This window comes from Scophthalmus maximus, chromosome 6, assembly GCF_022379125.1.
Source record: "Scophthalmus maximus strain ysfricsl-2021 chromosome 6, ASM2237912v1, whole genome shotgun sequence".
In the NCBI taxonomy this organism is placed as follows: domain Eukaryota; kingdom Metazoa; phylum Chordata; class Actinopteri; order Pleuronectiformes; family Scophthalmidae; genus Scophthalmus; species Scophthalmus maximus.
Window position 1 is genome coordinate 15022824 of NC_061520.1, and position 23339 is coordinate 15046162.

The 23339-nt window shown below is 43.2% G+C and overlaps 1 protein-coding gene and 1 long non-coding RNA gene across 2 annotated transcripts in view; one reads left to right on the forward strand and one right to left on the reverse strand.

Moving 5' to 3' along the window:
• LOC118308921 (low-density lipoprotein receptor-related protein 1) overlaps window positions 1–12703 on the reverse strand; it is an 87682-nt gene extending 74979 nt beyond the window's left edge. Inside the window, exon 1 of the mRNA XM_035630383.2 lies at window positions 12478–12703. Within this exon, the coding sequence (XP_035486276.1) occupies window positions 12478–12553 (76 nt within the window). The 5' untranslated portion in view covers window positions 12554–12703. The remainder of the gene's footprint in view (window positions 1–12477) is intronic.
• Window positions 12604–20717, forward strand: LOC118308931. Its single transcript, XR_004793366.1, has 3 exons — window positions 12604–12738; window positions 18457–18539; window positions 20582–20717. It is a non-coding gene; the product is annotated as an uncharacterized LOC118308931 (long non-coding RNA).
• The last annotated feature ends 2622 nt before the right edge of the window (window positions 20718–23339 follow it).

The following is a 23339-nucleotide window of genomic DNA, read 5'->3' on the forward strand; positions in this document are numbered from 1 at the left end:
GTTAACTCTGCTTCCAATAAAGGCTGTGGGAGGAGTGCACATCCGCCTCACACTCAAAACCAAAAGATGCTGCTGACAAGAACATATCAGGGAACAGAGGAAGTAGGTCAGGAGGTTAGTTATCTGGAAGTGAAGTCATGCAACAGCAAGGGGAGAATAGTACCACCACCACATCATCCAGCTGTGATAGGTGGAGGGAAGCAAAGGGACTGTCGACAAAGGCCAAACCTGTCATTACAGCCCGTTCCAGGTCATCGAATCACAACTAGAATATGTTTGACTTTGTGAGTACCATTATTTATCATAGACAAAAGTCATGAAAAATCTCTTTTTAGCCTTTTTTCCTCTACCTGTACGGCATTTTCCATTGTGGGTTGTATGTCCCCTCTCTGATGTTTACTCCTACAAATAAATAACACTGAAACACTGAGATTACAGGGAGCAAAACCACACTGGTGGTTTGGGAGGCAAGTTACAGACTATGGGTGCATCTCAGTTCCCTTAATTGCCTCCACGTTTCCCTCACTTCACGTATCCTTTTTGTCCACCTCTGAAGACACGAGGAGAGATACAAGGTAAAGAAGCGAGGGATGAGACACCCTTTCCGCTCAGCCGTTTTCTAAAGCACAGCGGGAGCACCACTGGATCAGCTGTTGGTCTGCCTCAGCAGCAGATCTTTTGATGCCTTGGAGTTCATATTTGCACACTGTCCAATTAATAACGAGGGTAGGAAGTTACTTCTCTGTTAGTTTTAGTTTGACAAATATCTACACCTGCATTATAAAACTGTATCCTGTGTTTACCCAGCATAGAGACAGTTTGTGTAAAGTAGAATTTACTGTTCATACACTGAATTCAATGCCTTTTTTAAAGATTGAAAAAAAGTGTTTTAATATTCTGGTGCATGATTTAACAATCCACTTCATGAGGAGAATTATTAGTGAATAACTTCTTGCTCCTTAGACAAACCTAATGGAGCAGCACAACTACTTTTTGGTTGCATAAAGGATGTCGGCTTATTGCCTTGTACTGTATGGGCGGCACGGAAGTAATGTGCCGGTTAATTTGCATTTGAACTGTGGGCAAATCAAGTGACACAATTTGGATTAATCTGGTTAACAAAACTATATCTAGGTTCTTTGTTTTTTAAGTCAATGATAACTGTGAGCTATGGAGATCTTTTTCAGGGTTTTGTAATCTGGTGCACAGTACCACAGGTCTCTTATGTATTTGTAGTATGTAGTTTGTTTGAAAAGGAAATGCTACAGTGAGAAGGAGGATGGAACAGCCATGAGGGCAAACAGATGGATTCGGCACAGGAAAACGAAGAGAGAGCAGACTTGATAAACTGGTGCAATGAGAACAAATGGTGTGAAGTACAAGTCAAAGGTGGGGCAGAGCTCTCTCAGCTGGGGAGTGGCCTGAGGATCTGAGAACAAACTGAGCTGGGCCGGGACACTGTGATGGGATGGAGGAATGTCACACATGCTATCAAGGAGCTGCCTGTGTGTTTACAGAAGTGGAGGCCGCATGAAAATGCTTTGGGTCATCGCCATTTGAGACCGATTGCAAATCCACTGCCCTCTGCTAGTCCTCCGGGAGGAGCTCAGTCTGGCTGGAAGAGCACTCTCCTATGGCAAACACAAGCCTCGTCTCCAGCCACAGCCCCATTTCCTTCGACACCCACAGCAGAGCTATAAATACGTTGGACGCCTGCCCTCAAAGATCAACCGGGGCACTAAAAAACTCCAGCAGACACTGAGACTACCGCCTCATCACACACCACTCAACAGCGGTGGAGCTGAAGGACGACTTAAAGTACTGTCACTAGTGCCGCTGCAAGGGAGCCTGAGCAGCGACTTCAAAAGCTGCATGAGGTATCGCAACTTCACCTCGACGGTCTCCATTGTTCCTGAGCAAGACAGTTCTAGATCTGCCCTTCTGTAATTCACGCAGCGCCCAGAGAGTGGAGTCACACCAGAAGACGGACTTTACCAATTGGATCAGTTTGTTATCTGCGAGACCATCTGTCAGCCCCAGTATAATTGATCAATTTCTACCTGGTATTGATGCTCCATGACAAGTCGGACGGTCAATCCTGACAGGGGGCATAAATGTATGGAGTAAAGTCCATAGCAATTCCATCTTTTAAGATTTGACCATCAGGGTGGTGGACAGATCGGCCAACAGATGGACATTGGCAAAAAAGAATCTCACTGAATTTTTGCAGAATACATATTACGTGGATATTACATATATCTTCTTATCGGGTTAGTTTTTCCCTTGATTTTAGTGATCTTAAGTCACTCATACATCCACAACTCACACATGTCAGACCAAGAAGGACGGAGGATACAACATAGTCATGTAAATGCATGTTGTGCCTGCCCACATGTCAGCAGCATCTTCCTTCACGACAGAGGGGCCGAGAAAACTTCCTCGGGCTTCATCCGCTCTGAACTGAGACGGTGATATTCTCTAGCTTCTGGAGCATTGTTACTGATGTTGATTCATCCAGGACTGGTGGGTGTGTTGGCTAAAGCAAGAGACTATTGCAATGTCTGTTGGGGGGGGGGGACCTCATGTTTGGTCTACCGAAGAGAGCATGTACTCAAACTAATAAAACAATTCAACAGTTTCTCAAGGGGAACATATGGTCCTGCTATCACAAGTATGCTTTGCTGCAAGAAGTGATAAAGCTTTCTAATGTTTTCAGATGTTCAGGAGAGGGAGGTTTATATGACAAGATAAACAACTTGAATTGTATGTAATTAATCTCCACATTGACTCCCACTTGGCAAAACCTTGTTACAAACTTTATTTTAACTGAGAGCCTAAGACGGGAATAATACACAGTCAGTTTAACTTGACTTGTATATCTGGTTAAATATCTCGGCATATGCAACAGAACTGGACGTAACTGGATGCCCTCATCAGCGTCGACATGAGACCGAATTTGGCAAGTAATGAGGCAGCAAAAAGCCTTAAAAGAGCAAAAGGAAAAGGGAACACATATTAGCGAGAGAGGGCAGTAAAGAAGAAAGGGAGAGGGGCAGAGGTCAATTTTCATGACCTCTCTGCTAAACTAAGGGGGTTCTGTTAAAGGCCAAAAATGAAGGAAGAGTCTGTAAGGACCGCTTTTGACTGTGGTCTGCCACCTCCTCTTCCTCCTCCACAGCCCAGGCACGAACGCCTCCGGATTTTGTAATGGAAGAGAGTGAGAAGAAAGAAGGAAAAACGTTTTCCAATTTGTCATGTTACAAAACAGGGAAGAAGCGGCCCCAGCTGTGCCTGTTAAATAAACCTTCCTGGCAGAGTTTGAAGGAGCAGTGGACGCCTATCAGTGAATGAATAGTGACAAAAGAAAACAAAGATTCCGACAGAATCGAGACATATTAACGGAGAGAGTAGATGACAAACTGTGTTCATGTTTTAATCAAACTCATACAGTGAGCGAAAGTTTAAGGATGTTTCCGTCTGCTTGTATTTGCGCTCAACTGTTCACCTCTCTGGACCAATGTGTGAGTCAGTCTTATTTTTAGGAGATGTTTTGTGAGCTTCTATACGAAAGCTTTCCATTTGTAAGTCTTCATAAGTCTGTGTTATGCATAAACTTAGAACAGGGGGAGAATTAATACCAGGAATGTGCTCACGTCTGGTGATAGCTGCCAAGCAAAATAAAGCTCCGTCATGCAGGACAACACAGTTCTGCCTGCGAGTGTTTGGATTTCACAGGTCAGACTCTACGTGGGCCTCTGTGGTACTAAGAGGCAGAACCTGCAGAGCAAGGCGGAGTGATCAAATGTGAACTTAATTAAGAGCTATTTGGATGTCTGGCTGAGATTTCACCACGTCCCAACCCCCGGAGTGGTAATCAACCATGACTGCTATTTAGGGATAGAGGCTACGACCTGCCTCACTTCCACATTCAATCGAATTTCAGCAGCAGAGTGGGGATGACGCAAAAAGGAAACCACAAGGTGCCATCCACCGCCATCAAGTTAGTCAGTTTAGACAAATCCCTTTGCAACACCACCACCAGAGCACACGCTGTACTGAACGTGGCTGCACGGGGGGAGAAAAATGACAATTAAGCCTTCTCAGCACGCTGCTGGGGGAAACATATTCAAGAAGATTATGCGAAATTCTTTAGTGCCTTTTCATAAGACCTGTACAAGTTCCAAGTCTCAGTGTGACGCTCGAGACTAGAATCTCTTGGAAAATGATTTCACCGTCCATGAGCTGAAGCAAGCTTCAACCGCCAGTGACACCTGAAGATGACAACGAAGGGCCCTTACCATGATTCGATAAGACATTTCAAAAGTGCCAAAGTAAATCCGAATCAATGATGTTGTGCTTAATCTTTTACTCTGAGCCTGAAGTTTTCTGTCACTACAGATGTGCTACACGCCATTTTTCAAATAAGTCCAAATGGCATCTGTCTGTAAAATATATGCTGTTTTCCACAGTTCACAAAGCCTGCAAGCCAGCTAATATACCACCTTTTATCTCTTTTGTATAATCTGTACAAAAAATGAAGTGTTAAAAACTATAATTTTCGGTTGATCTGAAAAAAGAAAAAAAGACCATTAGTGACCATTAGAAGGAGCTAGTAGGTGGTTTTGTTTTCACTGTTTGACAGAGCCAGGCTACCTTTTTTCCCTGTTTCTAGTCTTTGAGCTCAGCTAAGCTAACCAGTTGCCCACTTTAGACTGTGTGGATTAATCTTCTCATCCAACTGTGCGCCAAGAAGAAAATAAGCTAATCAAATATCTGTGATTGTGATCCTCAGTTAAGTCAATTTAACCTGCAAACATGCAGGTGAAAACCCACACATTCTCCAAACAATGTTCAGGAATATTCCTTTTCGTTGTGTTGTGTGGAGGCTAATAATAGAAGGGATCTCTTGCCAGAATCACCCAATGCACAAAAAGCTTCCTACACAGATGTGGTCGAGTGTGGGAAGTCCGCCACACTAAAGGCCCGATTGCCTGAAAATGATGTGCAATGTTACACATTGTGTTCACCGGGGTTAATTGGATGCGATATCACCTTTAAATGTTTGTCGAGTACTGGCCCATGAACATTGGCCCATCGGCCCTGTTGTTGCTCAGGCGGAAGGCAGAAATAATGATTGTGGGTCCACAAGAGGCCATGTGAGGAGATTTTGCCCCGGAGTGAAGGGTGAATGCCTGCTTGAGGGATTAGTGTTACAGTTAGGCTTATGTTAAGGTTAGGGTTGGGTACTTTGTGTAAAGGATTATAAGTTTGGAAACACATCTAAACCAATGTCCTTTCATGAAAAATGACCTTGGAATATGACTGGAGTTTCACAGTCTGGAAAAGCCAGGATGAAGCTGTGGGGACTTCTAATGGCACATACTGTACTTGATCAGGAAGTAACGCAGGGAGGAATGAGGTCTGTTTGCTTGCTTCAATTTTCTACAGGGAATGAATTCAAACCTAATCTACAATGGGTGGAAGTCTCATCACACTTTTATCCCTTAAAAAATGGCAGTGAATGAATATAATAATGGTTGGGAACGAATATAATAATGGTTGTGGAATATATCTTTTGTGTTGACTCATGCTGAAAATAAACTGTATTTTATCTGGTGGAGGGGCAAAGATTGGAAACATTTCATGTACAGAAAACGACAGTTTCTATCTGGAACTAGAATTTAAACTCAACAATGTTTGCAACAGGCAGATAATATGATGTCTGGGCTTTATCCTGTACATTGGGTGATATGAATAGATTTATGGAAACAGATTCAATCTTAAGCACCAACACTATGTCACACGGCCTCCATTGTGCAATAAGCAAGGGCAACCTGACAAATGAGGGTCACAACATGCTGCACAAACAGTCCTTTCAGACTGACGCAGAGTCTGACACTGGAGTTAAACTCGTGTTTGTGGTTGGTGTGAAAGGGTGACACACGTCAGCCCACCGAGACCCTGACACTGCCTGGCTTCAGCATGAATGGGTGAACATGGATCCCTGTTACTTAAAGGGGCAGTAAGTGATTTAAAACCAATGCATGTCAATCTGCACATATTTCCTCACGGCCCGCTAGCTGTCGGTTCCGTGGCTCTGTAACTTACTGTTACGGGTCAGGGATCAGGTTTTGACCTAGTGGTTAGCCAGCAGTCTCCCGTACCCGAGTCAGTGCAGTGAAATCATCAACAACAACAAAGAGAGAGACAAACTTTCTACAAAATCACATACTGCCCCTTTAAGGTATATTATATATAGTTATATAAGTACAATAAAGTTAAACCACCAGGTCTTTACGATTGTTGAACGGCTTGGGTTATCCAATCACAAGGGGACAGATCTTAGTACAGGTGTGAACTCACCCAGGTTTGCATTAAAGATCCGATCACTCAGAACACATTCTGTTGCATCCTGGGCCACACTGAAGGACCGCCTGGTCACCTGACGTCCTCATAATAAACTGGAGGTATTTTACACGTGTTTCCGATACACTGATTTATTTGTGCCCACCACATAATGATTTACTATTAATTTCAAATGAGTAAAGTCGTCTGTCATCTGTTGGTCTTTGTGAACAGAAATGATGTACTGGTGCATTTTAATATGAAGTGGGGATGTAAGATTGGATCGTAGGTGGTCACTTGAGACTCATACTGATGCAAGGTTGTCCACTTTTGATTGGATCACCCAAGACAGATGTTAATACCTGGTCCGAGCATTATGCCCACCCTCTCCGATCCCTTTCACACCCAAACATGGTCAGTCCAACTTTGATTCCCTTTCTTGCACACACTCATACCCATGCAAATACAACTTCATCAGCAGCATTATCAAGAGAGTGTGATGTCTTAGATAGATAACTCCCAGACTGATTATAGTTCTTGTCTGTTGCTTCCCCTGTGAACTATATATCAAGGAAAAGTGTACAGTTTCAATATCAAAGTACTTTTCAAATTGAAGTGAAGTGAGCTATGATAATAAAATCAAAGTAATGGATTTCCTCACGCTTACAATAAATGAAGCAGCTACAAAACAAGGTGCTTTATACACATTTAAAAGCTGTTACAACCAATATTTGGACCACAAGTCTTTTACCTGAACAGGTCACTCAAAGTGATCAGCCAGCAGAGCATGATCACCCAACTCTGCAGCTGACAGTCATACAGTTTCTTTTAGCTTTTTGTTGGGTTTCCTGCCCCACAACTTTAATGTTTTATGTCCACTCACACTGCTCTGACAGTTTATTTTTCTAAAGCTTTAAATGCCGACTGTATAGTACCCGAGATCTACTTGCTCAGCACCAAAACAGAGCTAAAAAAAGGGTTGAATATTGCAGTTTTTTTTCCATGTGACAATGGCCTGCAATATAACCAAATGTTACATACCATTACAGGTAATTTCATACCCCCAAAAATACTGCAACAGTAGAAGAGTAAGAGCAGAACAAAACCCCTCTTTTTGCTTCTCAGAATTACCCTATTTTCATGACATTTGTTTCAAGGCTCAAAATGGCTTTCCCTTCCATGCCTAATGTTATACCTTTGGTCATCTTGCAGGAAGGATTTCTGTCACCCAAGAGAATTAATAACTACTGAATAAGACGTATTTTTCCAGCCAACGCAGCCTCCACCTCAGCAATTGGTCTAAGCTACGAATCAAAGACTTGCGGCAGAGAAGGCTCAGCATTTTTCTCAGCCTGCTTCCACCAGTGTTTATTTATTTTTTTATATCCTTACCTTCAGATATGTGTGTGTGTCTGTGTGACTGTGTATTTGTGTTTGTGTGTGTGTGTGTGTGTGTGTGTGTGTGTGTGTGTGTGTGTGTGTGTGCGTGTGTGTCCGCCTGAGACTGTGTTCTATCTCCCCACCCTTTAATAGCTCCATCTAGATAGTGTATCTCAATCAGTGTGTCACAACTCCAAAGTGGGTCACAGGGCTGTTCTGACAAGCTCGCTCACATGTACACAAGAGCATTTTGGCTTGAATAGATGTCAGCTTTTAAAAGACTTCAGTTGTGTTTTATGAAAATAAAGTCTCTTTTTACGAGTAGATCATAGAAGGTGAACAGAATGAGCTAGAGTTGAGAACGAAACTGTCCAACTTTTTGCGTAAGACAACCATTTGCCTTCTGACTGAGAGTTCGATGAGAAGATCCATACGACTCGCATCGGTCTATTCAATATGAAGAGACAGTTAGCTAGCACAATGAATAGAATCCGGGGGAAACAGTTGGTCTGGCTCACTTATCAAATTTTGTTGGTTTAATCTTTATAAAATCTAAAGAGTAAAAACAAAAGTTTATGTTCTACCAGAAGTTGTGTAGGGGGCTGTCCCTTGGCCGGGAGCAGAGACTTTGCGGATTCCACAAGTGGTTCAGGCTACATCCATACTAATAGGTTTTTTTTATTTCAAAACTGTGTTTTAAAACTAAAACAATCTCCGTCCCCACAAGCGTTTTAGCTCCGAATCAGTAATAATCCCCATCTCTTTTTTTATACAGACATGTGACCTGAAAACCGAATTATTGTTGGAATGCTGATTTGAATTGTCTATGATTTGTATGTTTTTGTGAAAGCACTTTGTGAAGCTACTTCTGAAAGGTGCTATATAAATAAAATTATTATTATTATACTAACACACCTGTAGTCATAGAGTTGCTGGTACAGTAGGCGGTTGTGATGCAATCAGGGTATCTGTTTCTAGTCTTTATGCTAAGCTAAGCTAACTGGCTGCTTGCAGGCGACAAATTGAACGGACAAACATGAGAGCTGCATCATTCTTCTCATCCATACAGTGTGTTTGTCTTTCAACGTATAAAAACAGAACTACGTAGAGCAGTTTATGGTGGTGTAAGTATTTCCTGCAAAGGAAATCAATGTGAATATAGCGACCTTAGTGTCTTGCTGTGACCATGACTGACATTAAGTATCAGGCATGTGGATATTGAATTATCATTAATGTCTTAAGATATGTTTTTGTAAGTACAGAATTCCATTATTACTGTTCAGCTACCATTGTGTAATACTACAGCTGATTTTTAAGCCTTCCGCTGTTTTGTTTTTTTGTTTTTTTATAATCGGGAAAAGCTGTTGACTAAAGTACTGGATGTTTTTTCTGCTCGGTGAGGTAGTCGTGCCTGGCCTTCAGTGTGTCCTTTCAGGTATTTAAGCAGCAACCAAAGACCTGCTCTCAACCACATATTTATAGCAAAGTTAAATATACTCTTCATCTGCTATTTACATTAACTGTTTTTCTACATGCGATTTTTAACTGTTGCCTGTGTGGAATAAGGTCAGCAGCAAACCAGCGCCTAACAAATGTACTTTGATCCCATATTGCCGTCAGTAAAGTGGTTGCCTTTTGGCCATGTGGATGCCATTGTGAGGGCGGTAGCACCACAATCACAACCGTACTGCTGGGCCAGTTCTAAGGCCCCCACCACCAAATGTCACATCACAGACGTCCACAGGGGGAAACTGTCAGGAGCAGAGTCCCTGGATAGTGAGTCCATTACCAAGAAAAGAGCCTGTGCTGCTTTCATTAAGAAGGATATGGTTTAAATGAAGAAGTAAAGCATTGAGGGGAATAACAGAACATAAAATGCAAAACCGTGCATTTCCGATAGAGGCTGCTTGAATGGATATTTAAATAGTTGTCTGCATAAAAACATAGAAAAGATTCAAGATGAAACTAGAATGGCACTCAGGAGAGCGCATACCTCCGCCAAGGACCGACAGCCCCCATAAATTCACTCAATCCACACTGAAATGAATGTCGGTCACATAAAAATGCCAGTTTTCTTTCAGCATGATCCATGAAATATTCCCTGAGAAATCTGTGAAAATGTTTGTTTGTTTTTTTAAGAAAGAAAGAAAGAAAAGAAAAAAAGCCACATGTTGCAATGTTTTTAAAGAAGTGCTGCTTAGTCCCAGTATGCGCCAAAATGAAATGGGTTCATTCTTGGCCCACGTCGCATCGTTTCACCACGTTTCGTGGAAATCCACTCAGTCGCTTCTTGAGCAATCCTGCTCTCAAACAAACAAGCCGACCAACCAACAAACAAACGAACAGACAGGGTGAAAACATGACCTCCTTGGCAGAGGTAATGATTCCAGCTAGTCCATTACTGACAAGATCTCGAAAACATCTCTCCAATTTCTACTTTCTATGGAAGGTGTTTACCACTGAAAGCCTTGGGTAAAAGTACTGTCCATTTTCCCGAGGACTCGTGATCTGTTGCTGCGGTGACATCCCTTCTATGGAGTGAAACAACGTGAATTCTTTCATTAGGGCCTTTTCTACTGCTCCCCCAATTAGCAGCACTTTCTGAACAATTTGAGACTGTTCGTGGAGGTACCCTCCCGGGAACAAAGAGCAGTTTAGACCCAATTAGACTCCGGGTTGGTTGGTGGCCTGGAGACTGGCTACAGTACAGAGAGAGAGAGAGAGAGAGAGAGAAAATGGTCTAGAAAATGGAAAAAGAAGTCGAAGGCAAGTCTGGAAAACTTTACTAGTAGCATGTGTGGTTAAAAAGGCCTTAAAAATCCAAGAGGCTAGTAAGAGGTTAAAAGAAATAAAGCTATTCTTGGAAAAGGGGAAACTATACAGCAAATAACATATTGGGTAATTTCTTGTAAAGTTGGCATCAAGATGTGTTTTTAACGTTACAGACACCTTGTAAAAGTTGGTGAATCTCACATTTAGTGTCACTGATTAATGTTCTGGGTCGTGTCGACAGTAAACCAAAAAACAAATCATATTATGACTATTTTAACAGACCGTGATTGCGAGGAGTCACAATTTTAGTGGAAATAGAAATTGCAGATAATATATCGCTCAGTTGTCCACCCCTACGCCTCAGTGGGTTTTCATGTAAAGCTTATGGTTCTGTGTTCTCCTCTGGTACGCAGGCCGAGGCTGACTCATCACATCGAGGGACTACGACTCGGAGTAAGGAAAATTTTCACAAAAACAATAACAGCACATCGAGAGACGGAGACGGTCTGTTTGTGAGGGCAGGGTTTCTCTGCTGTTGCTGTGGACCGAGGAAGAGGCAGAGACTGCGGCCCATCCGAGGCTGTCTCTCTTTAAGGTGCTCCTTCATGTGGATTTTGCTCCATAAGACGCTCGCAGCTCTGGTTTGCATATACTGCAATGTGTTGACTTCAAAGGCACAGGGAAGCATTCGTGGCCTCGACCATGAATCTCACCAGAAGTGTGCTTCGTGCGTGTTTAAGTCCCGCTGAATTTAATGAAATGTCAAATTTAGAAACCCTTTACGGCAAACCGCTGCACCTCCTCGGAAACATTTTCCAGACAGTACCGAGGCGTCTTAAAAAAACATTCTTAGGAGCTCAGTGTTCATTCACTGGTCAGACATTCCCCCTGGACGAATGTGAAGCATGATATCTTTGCAAAAAAATAAACCCACATTCTGTTGGCCGCCGGCAACGAGTTTGAGAAACGTGTGTGCACCAACTCCTCCTTGATAGCACCCTCCTTCCTCTCTTACCAAACAGACGGACGTGTGAGTGGCGCTGGTGAGGCCTTAATAGTTTCCAGAAGTTGTTCCAGGCTCTGGAGGTGTGTTTTCAGGGTGAGCTCTGGCTTGAACGGCTTTACTGATCTGCGCGCGGAGCACAATGTGACGGCCAGCAGCCGGAGGGTCCTCCTGTACGGAGGAACTCAACAATCGCACTGGTCCACAGCAGTGACACACTGCAGCACTAAAACATCTGATGACTGTAGGGATACCCTGTATGATCCACAGTGAACCAAGACTGCGCCTGGGAAAACTCACTTTCGAATAAGAGGTATACAGAAACCCACTGGAGTTACAGTAATGGGACAGTGTGTGTTTTTTGATCTGGGATCATCACCACTCAGTGAACACTGTTGAGCACACTGACGCCCACACTCTGTGGTTATATCACAGCTCCACGGCTGACATTCCTCCTCCTGTCTGTCGCTGAAGACATTTTAAAAAAACTAACGTGTGCCTGCTGCCTCTAAGATTTTATCCGTGCAGGAATGCGTCGACCTGTAAACAAGTGGTTGGAGGAGCCACTCGGGGCCTTGCGCTGCAGTTTGATCACTGGGTGTCAGTGGGGACGTGTGGGAGCGTCTCATCCAGAGGAGAGCAGGGGGGGGGGGGGGGGGGGGGGGGGGGGGGGGGGGGGGGGGGGAATCGCAGCCTGTGACATCGCAATTTTCACATGTGGCACCGGGAGACAGAAACAAAAGGGCGCTTTCGTGGTCTCGCCCCGGTGCCATCCGCTCCGCGCTGCTCCCCTCGCTCGAGCGCATCGCCGCTCCGGGCGAAGAGTCCGCGCGCGTACTTGCACGCAGGCGCCAAAAGAACCACAGTAAAACCCTCCAGGAGCACACTTGCACGGCGCGTCTCTGCACAAGACTCGGGGTTCGATGCCCACACATGAAAAAAAAAAAACAACAACAAAAAAAACGCCGCGTACTCACCGTCAATAGCGCTCGCCGGAGTGGCCACTTCCAAACTGTGCAACAATCCCAAGAAGAGCAGCCCCGTCGCCAACATGTTGGCCGCGGTGCGCAACGCTGGTTCTCTATCCTGAGAGCAGATCGGTCATCAATCGCCCCCTCTGGTCCTGTCAAGCCGGGGGACGTGTGGACCGTGGCCGGGCGGTGATGCTCCTCGCTGGGAACCCGCTGTGTGGCTGCGCAACGAGGCGGACCAGCTGCTGCCGCCTGCCCACTCGCACGGTGGGTTGGGGGGGGGGGGGTTTGGTTTGGGTTTTTTTTTTTTTTTTTGCAGACTTTGTCGAGGGCGAAACAGCCGAGGCTTCTCCCAGCGCAGGGGTTTGCTTTCCTCGGGTGCACGGACAGCCCTGTCACACAAAGGCCAGCGGGGCTGCACGGAGCATGGAGCGGGCCTGGCTCTCGGGCGAGAGGAAATCAGAGCCCCGGCGCCTCGGATCGTGCCAGTTGTCCGTCCTTTGTTCGCCCCTGCGGGGAAGGAGGAGGAGGACGAGGAGGACGAGGAGGAGGAGAAGGAGGAGAAGGCCCGGGGAGTGGATCAGACGTCGCTCTCCTCTCCACCACGTCTGCTGCTTGTGGCCGCAGATTGAGCCTGGAGCCCGGAGCCCAGTCAGTCAGTCAGTCAGGGAGCGGTGACGTCGCAGCCCCCCCCCCCCCCCCCCCGACGCCCCCACATCCACCACCTCCATCAGATCACACACTCGTGTCACCTCACTGGCCCACTAACCGTTCACTGCATCTGCCGTGGACCATCTTATCTCTTATCAATAGATTTTTTTTTTTCCCTTCCTCTCCATGTTTTTTTTTTGGGTTTTTTTGCATCTATTTATTGTGCCAATCTTGATGGGGTTTTTTTTTTAATTCTATCCTAAATAATACCAACAGTAGAAAGATAGCATACTTTTAAAAAGATCAACATGGCTGGGTTTTTGAAAGCCTGATATATTCCTATTTGACGACTACTGCCACTCTACTTTGTCAAAAAATATGAAGGAGGTATGAAATCATAATAATTCATGTTTTTGTTTTGTTCCAGGCTCCACGGTGGTGTAGTGGTTAGTGCTGTCGCCTCACAGTAAGAAGGTGCTGGCGTTCAAATCCCAATTCAAAGCAACCAGGGCCTTTCTGTGTGGAGTTTGCATGTTCTCCCTGTGTGAGTGGGTTCTCTCTGCTTCCTCCGGCTTCCTCCCACAGTCCAAAGACATGCAGAATGGAGTTAGGTTGATTGTTGACTCTAAATTGATCGTGAATGTGAGAGTGAATGGTTGTTTGTCTCTGTATGTGGCCCTGCTATAGGCTGGCGACCTGTCCAGGGTGTACTCGGCCAATGTCAGGTGGGATTGGCTCCAGCCCCCCTCCCCCCACCCTTAAATGGATAAAGCGTGGCTTTGATTTTTTTTAACTTCCTGGATTCAATAGTAATTTGATAACACCCTTTAAAATGCAAAGTAAGATGCACATGCTTCATTCAGTATGCATTTAGAGCCACCTGAATCATTTACTTTTCCATTTGACAGAAATCCTGTAGGTGATAGTGGATCCATTTAATGATTCATGAGTGGTTGAGACCTGAATTCATCCCACCCCCATGTCAGGAAAGGACTCTCACCAAGGATGCAACTGAATGCTGGCTGAATGTATAGGCCTCCTCCTCCTAGCATGAGATATTAAAACATCCACGGAGGGATCAGCGTTGCATCTATTGCAAGATACTGCCCGCAGTCTCAGGATGACCAATACCGGTGACCAGCATGCATATCAGTATTGGGATGGTTATGACCACGACCCGTTGTCATTCAAATTTTGGCAAAAGACAGTTGCATTTAGTGAAATTTGGAGGAGACAATGGAAAAGCTTTGTTTGGTAAATTTCATTTGTTGGTGATAGGTTTGGTGTGTGCCATTTGGTGACGTCTGTAGCCATGAGGACTGGTAGCTGATGTTTTTTAGCTGTCAGTTCCCATGGAATTCCTTCCCATTGTGATTCCAACAGAAATAAGACAAATTACTGATAAATACAGATTAGTGAATTATACAGAAAAATAACAAATCAGTAAAAAAGAATTTGCCACAGTGGAAATATCAATATTGAGATATCACGCATTCATACATGTAAGTCAGACCTGACCAACCTGTAGGGGTCGTCAGTGGAGGGACAGTTGGATGACCCCTCCCTGGCTTCCTACCAACGAACTTGGGTTTCGTGGGATGTACGACCGGCCTCTGCGCACAGACAAAACCCCCTTACCTTTGAGGAGATTACAGTAAGGAAGCACAAATATTTCTAATGCAACAGCTCAAACACTGAAGTCCTCTTTGTTTGTAGCACATGCCAGTTTCAACACCATGCCCCACCTTCCCTTCTGCGAACAGCTCCCAAGTCAATCACAACTCATGGCATAACATTTGGCTTTTAAGTACTGTAGCCCTTGAGAGCGAAATTGGAAATCTCCCGGAAAATATTGCCAGACATTCTCCCACTCAAAAACCTTTGGGTTGGGACTTTATTCAAAAACAATGGATCTTACTGATTTGGAAAGAATCAATTTTGCCCTCATTTGCTTAATTTGATTTGCAGATTTGTATTTACACTTGGGGTTTGGTTTATTGTCTAACAGGTGTTTATCCTGCTCTAGGAAATATGTAAACTAAAACAATAAGGCCACTTCTATCTGTTTGTGAAAACTTTGTCAAACAGCTTGTAAGAAAAGGCAACGGGCAAATTTGGAGAATGTACAATCCTTGGGTAGACTTTATCATTTTGACATGTTATATAAAGAGACCGGGCCATAATCATAAACCAGCCATCTGATGTTGACTGCTATGAATTATCAGATGGGGAAAGTAATGCCCTTTGTTTTTTTATTTTTTATTTGTTATGTTTTTTTAACATACATAAGTCTTAAGTCTTGACACCCGAGTCCTAAAGACGTCATAGTGTCCTTTTTGAAATATAGAAATATAAACTCTAATATAATCGTAGTTCAGAGTTTATATAGTATAATCAGATTAACATGGGATTCCATGAATAATAAATGCCTAATTTCATTTCAAAACTGACAAAGTATATCATAATACTTTCTTAGAGAGACATTAAAAAAGCTATTCTGTGATTACACAGGAAATGAGATATGGGATCTAATGATCTCACAAACCCAGCCCTTCCTTTATTTTCTCTCCTTTTTTTGTCCCACTCTCCCAACGGGACAAGGCCTGTTGTTAAGTTGATACCCGTCACGTCGACCACTACTGACCCTCAACCTCTAAACAAAGAGTATTCCGCTGGTCTCGCCAAGCTCCTTCTGCTCTGGGCTTTGGGAGAGTAACCACAGTCATTCAAGGCTAAAGTCCAAGGGAAGTCACAGTTAATGGTGTCAAAGTCCAGTTATTTTTTTCTTTCTTTTCTTTTTTTATGTCCACAACCTCTGGAAAAAGACACTGATCTTTGAGTCTGCATGTCTCCTCATTCTCCCTGTCAGTTTTCACACACAATCTTCAGCAGTTCACACCATGCATTCAGGAAAAATGTGGGACAAATAGTGTTGCCGGGTCTCGTACTTAGTAAAGAATTGTTATTTTAGTCAGGTTGCATTCATAGATATGCTCAAAACTGCACAAACAAATTTCATGCTTATGCAATTCTATAATAATCCTGTGCATAAAGAGGAATGCTCATTATACACTTTTGACATTCACCTTTTCCTTTGATGCTGCTGTGTTATTATCAATATATTGATATATAAGCCCCCCCACCAACTCCACCCCCTGGACCTGTCTGTGAAATGCTGCGCAGCACTGACACCTAGTGGGTCTACACTGCCAGTATTGAGTTCAAAGAACAATAGGTCTTTTGTGTAAAAAGGAAAAGAAACAAGTTTTTTTTACATACAGTCGAATTGACTGTTTGGTCTTAAGTATTCTTGCCTGTCGCGCATACCTGAATATCTCTCTTGCAGAGATAATTTTTGCAGTGATGGAAAAGGATTCTGCACACAATAAGTCATGTTCAATTAGAGTACCTGGTCAAATGCTTTGCAGAGCTGTCTATAGAAAGGAAATGCCTTTGCCGCTCATCACTGTGATCTCAACAATCTGCTGTCCATTTCAGGGCCTCACCGGCATTATAGCTATCGAGCTCACATTCTTGTGGAAATGCACTTCTGATGAAACTGCTCCATTTTTTCTGAAATGAGCATCTAAAGAGGCAAACAATGTGGCCCTGCAACCAGCTTTGTTCTCTGTTAATTCAATCAGGATCCTCTGTTATTTTCCCTCCTTTTATGTTTACCCGTTTTTATATGAACGGGGTGTTTTGGCAAGGATTGAGGTACTTAATTTAGTGCTTGCATAGCAACAGTAACACAACACTAATTCTTAAACTCTGAAATGTTGAGTTTCAGCCCAAAATGTCATCATACCAAAAGCTTTTGCACAGTTCTGACTTAACTTAAACCAGACATGCTGTGAAACAGCAGGGAAAGACTAAGGGGTACAAAATGCACCTCTTAACACACACACACACACACACACACACACACACACAGAGCACCTACTGATATTACCGAGCACAGGCCTATTAGCATTGCTGCTGTCTTTCCAAACATTTTTTGGCTCTTCAAATGGAAAACGTTGATCTGTGCGGTGGTGTTTGACACAATCTACCAGCAGATGGAAGCATATTACATATGACGGACCTCCTGATGGAGAGCACAGCACGCAGCACACTACATTTACTTTTATTTTAATCTCACATTCAAAGGTCAGACCTTAATCTGACTGTTTTGAAGCATATTCTAAAAATTCAAACAGTGTTTTTTGTTCTTGTTCAATTTTTTCTTGTTGCATTTTATTTAACATTGTCTCTCTGTTTTAGTAAAGCAGTGAAATAATTAATTTACTGTATCTGCAGCTGACATTTTGTCAATGATAGCCAAGATTGTTGACAATTATTGATGTCCATCATTTGTGGCTAATTCCTCTGCAACACTACAGACTTGTATTCACCTCCCACAATCATTATGACTTTTATTTTCATATCATCTTTTCTCCTGAGGTGAGCTGTGTGGAATCATGAGTGTGTGAAAGAGAGAGAGAGAGAGGGCGAGAGATTGAGAGAGAGATCAGCGGCTCATGCTGATATTCAACCCTGCAGTCATCAGAAAGTGACTCACCAACACTATTTACACATCTTTCATTATTCTGTCAATTTGCACAGCATAAATCTCTCACTTCGTTCATCTCTGTGCCTTCCTCTCTGCTGTCTGCCGTATCGATCTGTGTGGCTGCAGCATCAAGCTGAAACATCAAGCTTTACACTGAACGACTCACATGTTATGCTGTATAGTTCCGAGGGATTCAGGTGTACTTCGTTGGACAAAATCCATTGCCCTGTCCGACGCTACGCTCCCTTGATTGGCTGATTACGTTGCATTGTTCGATTATTTTTAAAATTCACAAGAGCCTTTAAATTTAAAGTATTACAGTAAATGGAAAATTTGAATGACACAACGTGAAAGGTAAAGGAAAGAGAAGTGAACATTTAGAATTTGAAGCTTTAAAGAAAGCCTTGATATCAGCCGCAGGATATTAGTAGTCCCTGATGTATCATTACAGGATGTCAAGTATTAAAGTATCAATGAGAAAAAGTGTGAGTCGACATGACGCAGCAGAAAGACATCCCTTACTTCCTCTTACAAATCCTTCTCAACAGGCTGACACTGATCAAGTTATTTTCCTCCTTGTGAGATGGATTTTGACGTCATTGGGTGGAAAAGCACCAACCAGAGAACTGCTGGTTATTAGTCTCCCGCTACAGGACCCCTCCTGCTCTGCTGCTGCGTTTCTTTCCAGGGCGATTTTATTGTCGCTTTAAGTGAAAACACCATTCATCTGGTTTGTGTCACGACTGGAGCAAGTATTTCATGCGTCATTCTTTCATCCACAGCGAAGGCCCATGATGCACCTCCGCCCAGTTCGCTGCAGCTGTGATGGAAGCCAGGTTGAAGTCCAGAGAGGAGGAACACTTCGGTACTGGCTCACACACACTCACACACACACACGCCGTGTTGCTGTTAAGACACATGGCGTTTCTGACAAGCCAACTAATAACGTCTGGTCTTTTCTGCTGACCAGAGATTTACCTTGCCTTACACACACACATGATGTGACTGCGTGCATAAATCTCCAAAATGCATCATAATTTGGACCTTCATCATCACTCATCCTCCGCACTCCGTCTCTCCCTCCCTCCTTCACTGTGGTGCACTCTTCCTCCCCTCCCTTGTTTCAGAGCCAGATAGATTACCTCATCAATCAAAGTTCCTAGAATCACATCCTGTGTGTGCAATGCAGTCGGTCCCTATTCACTGGGAAATTAGTATGAGAAACTCACTGCAGAGATTTTGTGAAGTAGAAAAAAAAAGATTTTACATGTGATTACTTCATCCGACCTCTCAACTAATCTGCTCATTCTGAAGGAGTCGCGCAGACTACCAATCTTGTCTTGCACGGAGGCCTGAGAAAACTGATATATAATTCAAATGTCTGTTGAGTGTGTGTGTGTGTGTGTGTGTGTGCATGTGTATGTGTGTATGGGGGGGTCTTGGGTTGATTGATTGACACACTATGGATGTCAGTAACCCCTTGTGGTTGCTATAAAAGAGAAACTAGAATAAGTGTAAATGCACATCAAAAATCTATAACATCAAGTGATAGCGAAGTTTAAATAAGTTGTCACAACTTAATATATGTAATAATACTATATACTGTATAATCTCTACCACCCCCCCCCCCCCCCCCCCCCCCCCCCCCCCCCCCCCCCACATCCTCCCAGGACAAACAAAACAATGAACACAACATGCCACAGCCTCATTTAGGTGGACAAAAAACAAAGATAGAAAGAAAAAAAAGTTAATTATAAATGAGATGTTATTTCATTAAGTTCTCGAACGAATCTATTGCTTAGATTCATTTCACGCAAATATGTCAAAAATGTCAGCACCGCTTCCAACCTCAGTAGGGAAGCTGTCGTACAATCTTGTATGTTTTTTTTCCTACTCGAAAGGAACAATTATGGAGCGGGCAATGCTGATAACACCTAAGGAATTTGAGGCATGCACAAACAGCCCTTCCCCCATCCGCTCAGCTCTCTGTCCCCTTCCCCCTGCCCTCAACCCCTTCTCTCCTTTCCTCCCACTCCATCATCAGACACCCTCTCTGCCTCCTTGCTCTCAAATCTGTTGCTCTGATTACTTCCAGCTGGAGCATATGGGAAATAGCCCACTCAAGGAACGTTTGAAAACCAATTTTATGTAAACAAAAAATTAAGAATAGCACAGAATTTAGGTGGAAAGAAAGGGGTCTTTTCCCAACATATTCTGCTTGATAGGAAGTGATGTGATGTTGTTGTTTCAGAAGATGTGCCAGGATTTTTATGTCTTTTATCAACAAATACCATTCGTCTGTAACAACCTGTTCATCACATACAGTATATGATATATATATATATATATATCATATATATTTTGGAGAACAAAACGCCCCCAGACGTTGTCTGTAATGCTTTTGTTTAGCTTGTATAGTGAAGTCCTAGTCTGAAGGAGACAGAGGAAACCAGACAGACACTTTGTTGCTGACACAAATTAAACCTACTTTGCTGAATACAGTTTGGAATAAAAGAGTGAACATTGACATTGATTTAAATCTCACCTGGTAAGTCAAATCACATTGTGTTCATGTGTATTCTTTCACATACACATAAACACATATTCACATTTGTTCATGCTAATACCAGAGGGCTTCGTCCGTGTGCACGTAGGCCGTACAGACATATATCAACTTTTATTTTGTCAACCATTCCTCTCAGGCTTTCCTCGACAAAACTTCTTCTTTCACACTCACCCTCAAAAACACATTCCAACCACAGGGACTGCTTGACTGATTGTCTGAGAGAAGGATAGTGTGTGTGTGTGTGTGTGTGTGTGTGGTCTGTTCAGCAGACGTGTAAAATAATGACTCTCACGTGAAGCAAGCATTCACATCCCTCCTTTTGTCTGTGCTGTTGTTCCCAGATTAATGGAGTGTTTCTTGTTTACTCCAGCGTGGATGTAAACAGAACCAAGACGCCGGGCCCTTTGTTGACTCCCCCGTGTGATGAACCATATGTACTACATTCAATTAAAAATTTGTCTCATTGAATAAATCTTAAGCCGCTTCTTATGAGTTAATTATGTAGTATAGTAAATTTCATTGCACATGTTCATTCTTTTTTTTAAATGTATGCATTTTCCCATCATTGTTTCTGACACAAAAGAGGAGAGGGTAAATCCACATCTACTGTTGCTGGATCAACGGTTTATGTGTAATGTTAACAATCATAAACATAAATGAAAACAAAACAGTGTGTTTAACTTGAGCGGTGCGAGTTTGAGGTTCACAGTTCAGACTAGATTTGTAAAGTTAAGTGTCAAATGTAACCAAGAGGGCTGGTGCAGTCAAAGGTATAAAGATTTTTTTTTTTTAATTAAATACAGGGTCACTTTTTTTCAGTTTCACAACGTTCCTCCACATTTTAAAAACTGAACCTTCAATTGAAGTGGACCTATGCTGTCCCCCAACCCCCCTGTTAGCCATTCTAACCTTGAACCCCACACTGACAGTCTCAGTGACCGAGCCCCTCACTCACACATGAACTCGCTGAACCTTTCCACACCATTCATATCCACACACAGGCTTCCCTTCCTCCCAAACAAACGGCTCACTTTGATGACAGAGGTTCACCCCCACTCACTGATGCTGCTCTGTGTGTGCGTCTGTGCACGTGTGCGTGTGTGTGTGTGTCCATGCGCAGCTAATGCAGTCAAAGGGTGGTCCTCAACATGTGTCGTAGTCTGTGAATAGGTTGTATTTGGGTGGTAGTTGAAGCTGTTTTGTTGTGTCCTCTGCAGAAATTGCAAAGACAGATCGACTTTCTTATCAACTCAGATTAAGCTTTATATATCATTTTAGTTCACAACTAAAAATGGTCCAGGTGAAGCGATTTTATGGAAGACCCTTTGACCTCTGGTTTAAAACACTTGAATGTTGGGGTTCATTCCCACATCTAGGGTGTCATAAATTAAACTGAAAAACAATAGGCGATGCACCATCTCTTCTATTGTCAGTATAAACTGTTAGGTAATTCACACGCGCACACACACACACACACACACACACACACACACATCCACCCCGCTTAGCTACCCTGGAGGTAATAGATTCACAGGCCAGAACACTTGGGATGGAGGGGGCAGGGTTACTTAGCAACAAGCCTGTTGATGTCCAAACAATGTTGATGTCGTCAAAGTGGCTGGTTGTGCCAGAGTGAGGTTCTGCTGAGTCCAACAATGTTACTGGTGTGTTCCTAAATGCAGACGGAGGGACAGCCCACAGACGAGCTGCTGGTCTGAATGAAACATACACCAACGCCAAGCGCTTGCGGCGCTTATTCATATAAAACACGGTTCGCAGTGCTGTATTTGACATTTCACTGTCCGTGTTGTGTCAGGACCGCTGGGCAGGGACAGAAAATGTGGGATTTGCAAATTCTGTAACCGAGCTGCACGAGGAGTGGTGTGCAGAATTAGAGTTGAACGAGCATTCTGTGTTCTTTTTAGATTTATTTTGAAAGCGACAACAATATAATAGACAAAGATGGGCAGGCTTGGTTATTACGGGCAAACTGCACAGACGCATTTCAGTTCTGAGTATTAACAAAGTTGTCCAGCTCATCTCCTTCTTTGAATAAGAGACTCATACATTGTGAGGGGATATCAGTTCTGCCCACCAGTTGTAAAAATCATCCAACCATCCAACACACGAGTTCTGCTCTTGAGCGTACTGGTTAAAATATAATTCATAATTTGTATTCCAGGGTAGTTTTTTTCCATAAACCCCTATACCATAAAAATTATTGAATAGGTTATGCTATGTACAATGAGCTGGCAATGACGCACAGATGGAGCATGCGACCTGTATGTTGCTGGATACCTTGAGAAATGAAGAGTTGGCTTTGTAGAACCATTAATGCTAGTTGCTTTGTAGTGTAACCAGGTCTGATTGTACTGATGCCCCTGCATTTTGAGCATCAGGTTTCCGCTGCCATCTGTGTTGGGATGCGTCTCCCGGCCGATCGCTTGCAACAGGAGACAGTGAAAAGGCTTTTTAAATATAGCAGAAGTAGATAAGAAGCCAGAGTCAGTGAGCCGGCAGCCATGGATGAGATGTGAGAGGTAACTTCGGGACACCGCTCCTTCACACTTCCATGGTAAATGTTTAGGTTTAATACCCTTTGTGTGTGTGTCTGCCGTTTAACAGCCCTCGTCTGTGACCTTCAGAGGAAACTACAGGAAACTGTTAGTGCAGGAACCAGATACACACTCGACCCACTGCATTAGCCCTTGACCAGTCCACATATCTGTGGATCATGCAGAAGCTTATTTCAGACCATTTACAAGACAATATCTTTGCAACGGGCTGAAGGCTCCCTCTGACTGCAGCCTCAAGAGTTTTCAGCTTGTTGATTCTCACGAATGAAAATGATTGGCATTGTGCTCAGAATAAGCAATAATAAACATCATGTAGACATGTATTCATCTTAACCATCATCCTAATAGACTAAGATCTATAGGATCTATAAGACACGATTTTTTCAATCTTTTTGAAAAATTTGCCTCATATTGGTCGGCTAGGCCTTTACGCACTATTAAACTGAATTAAATTTCTAGATAGAGGTACTCTAGAGCAAGTTAGGACTTTGCAACATACATTATATTCATATTATGTAGGATC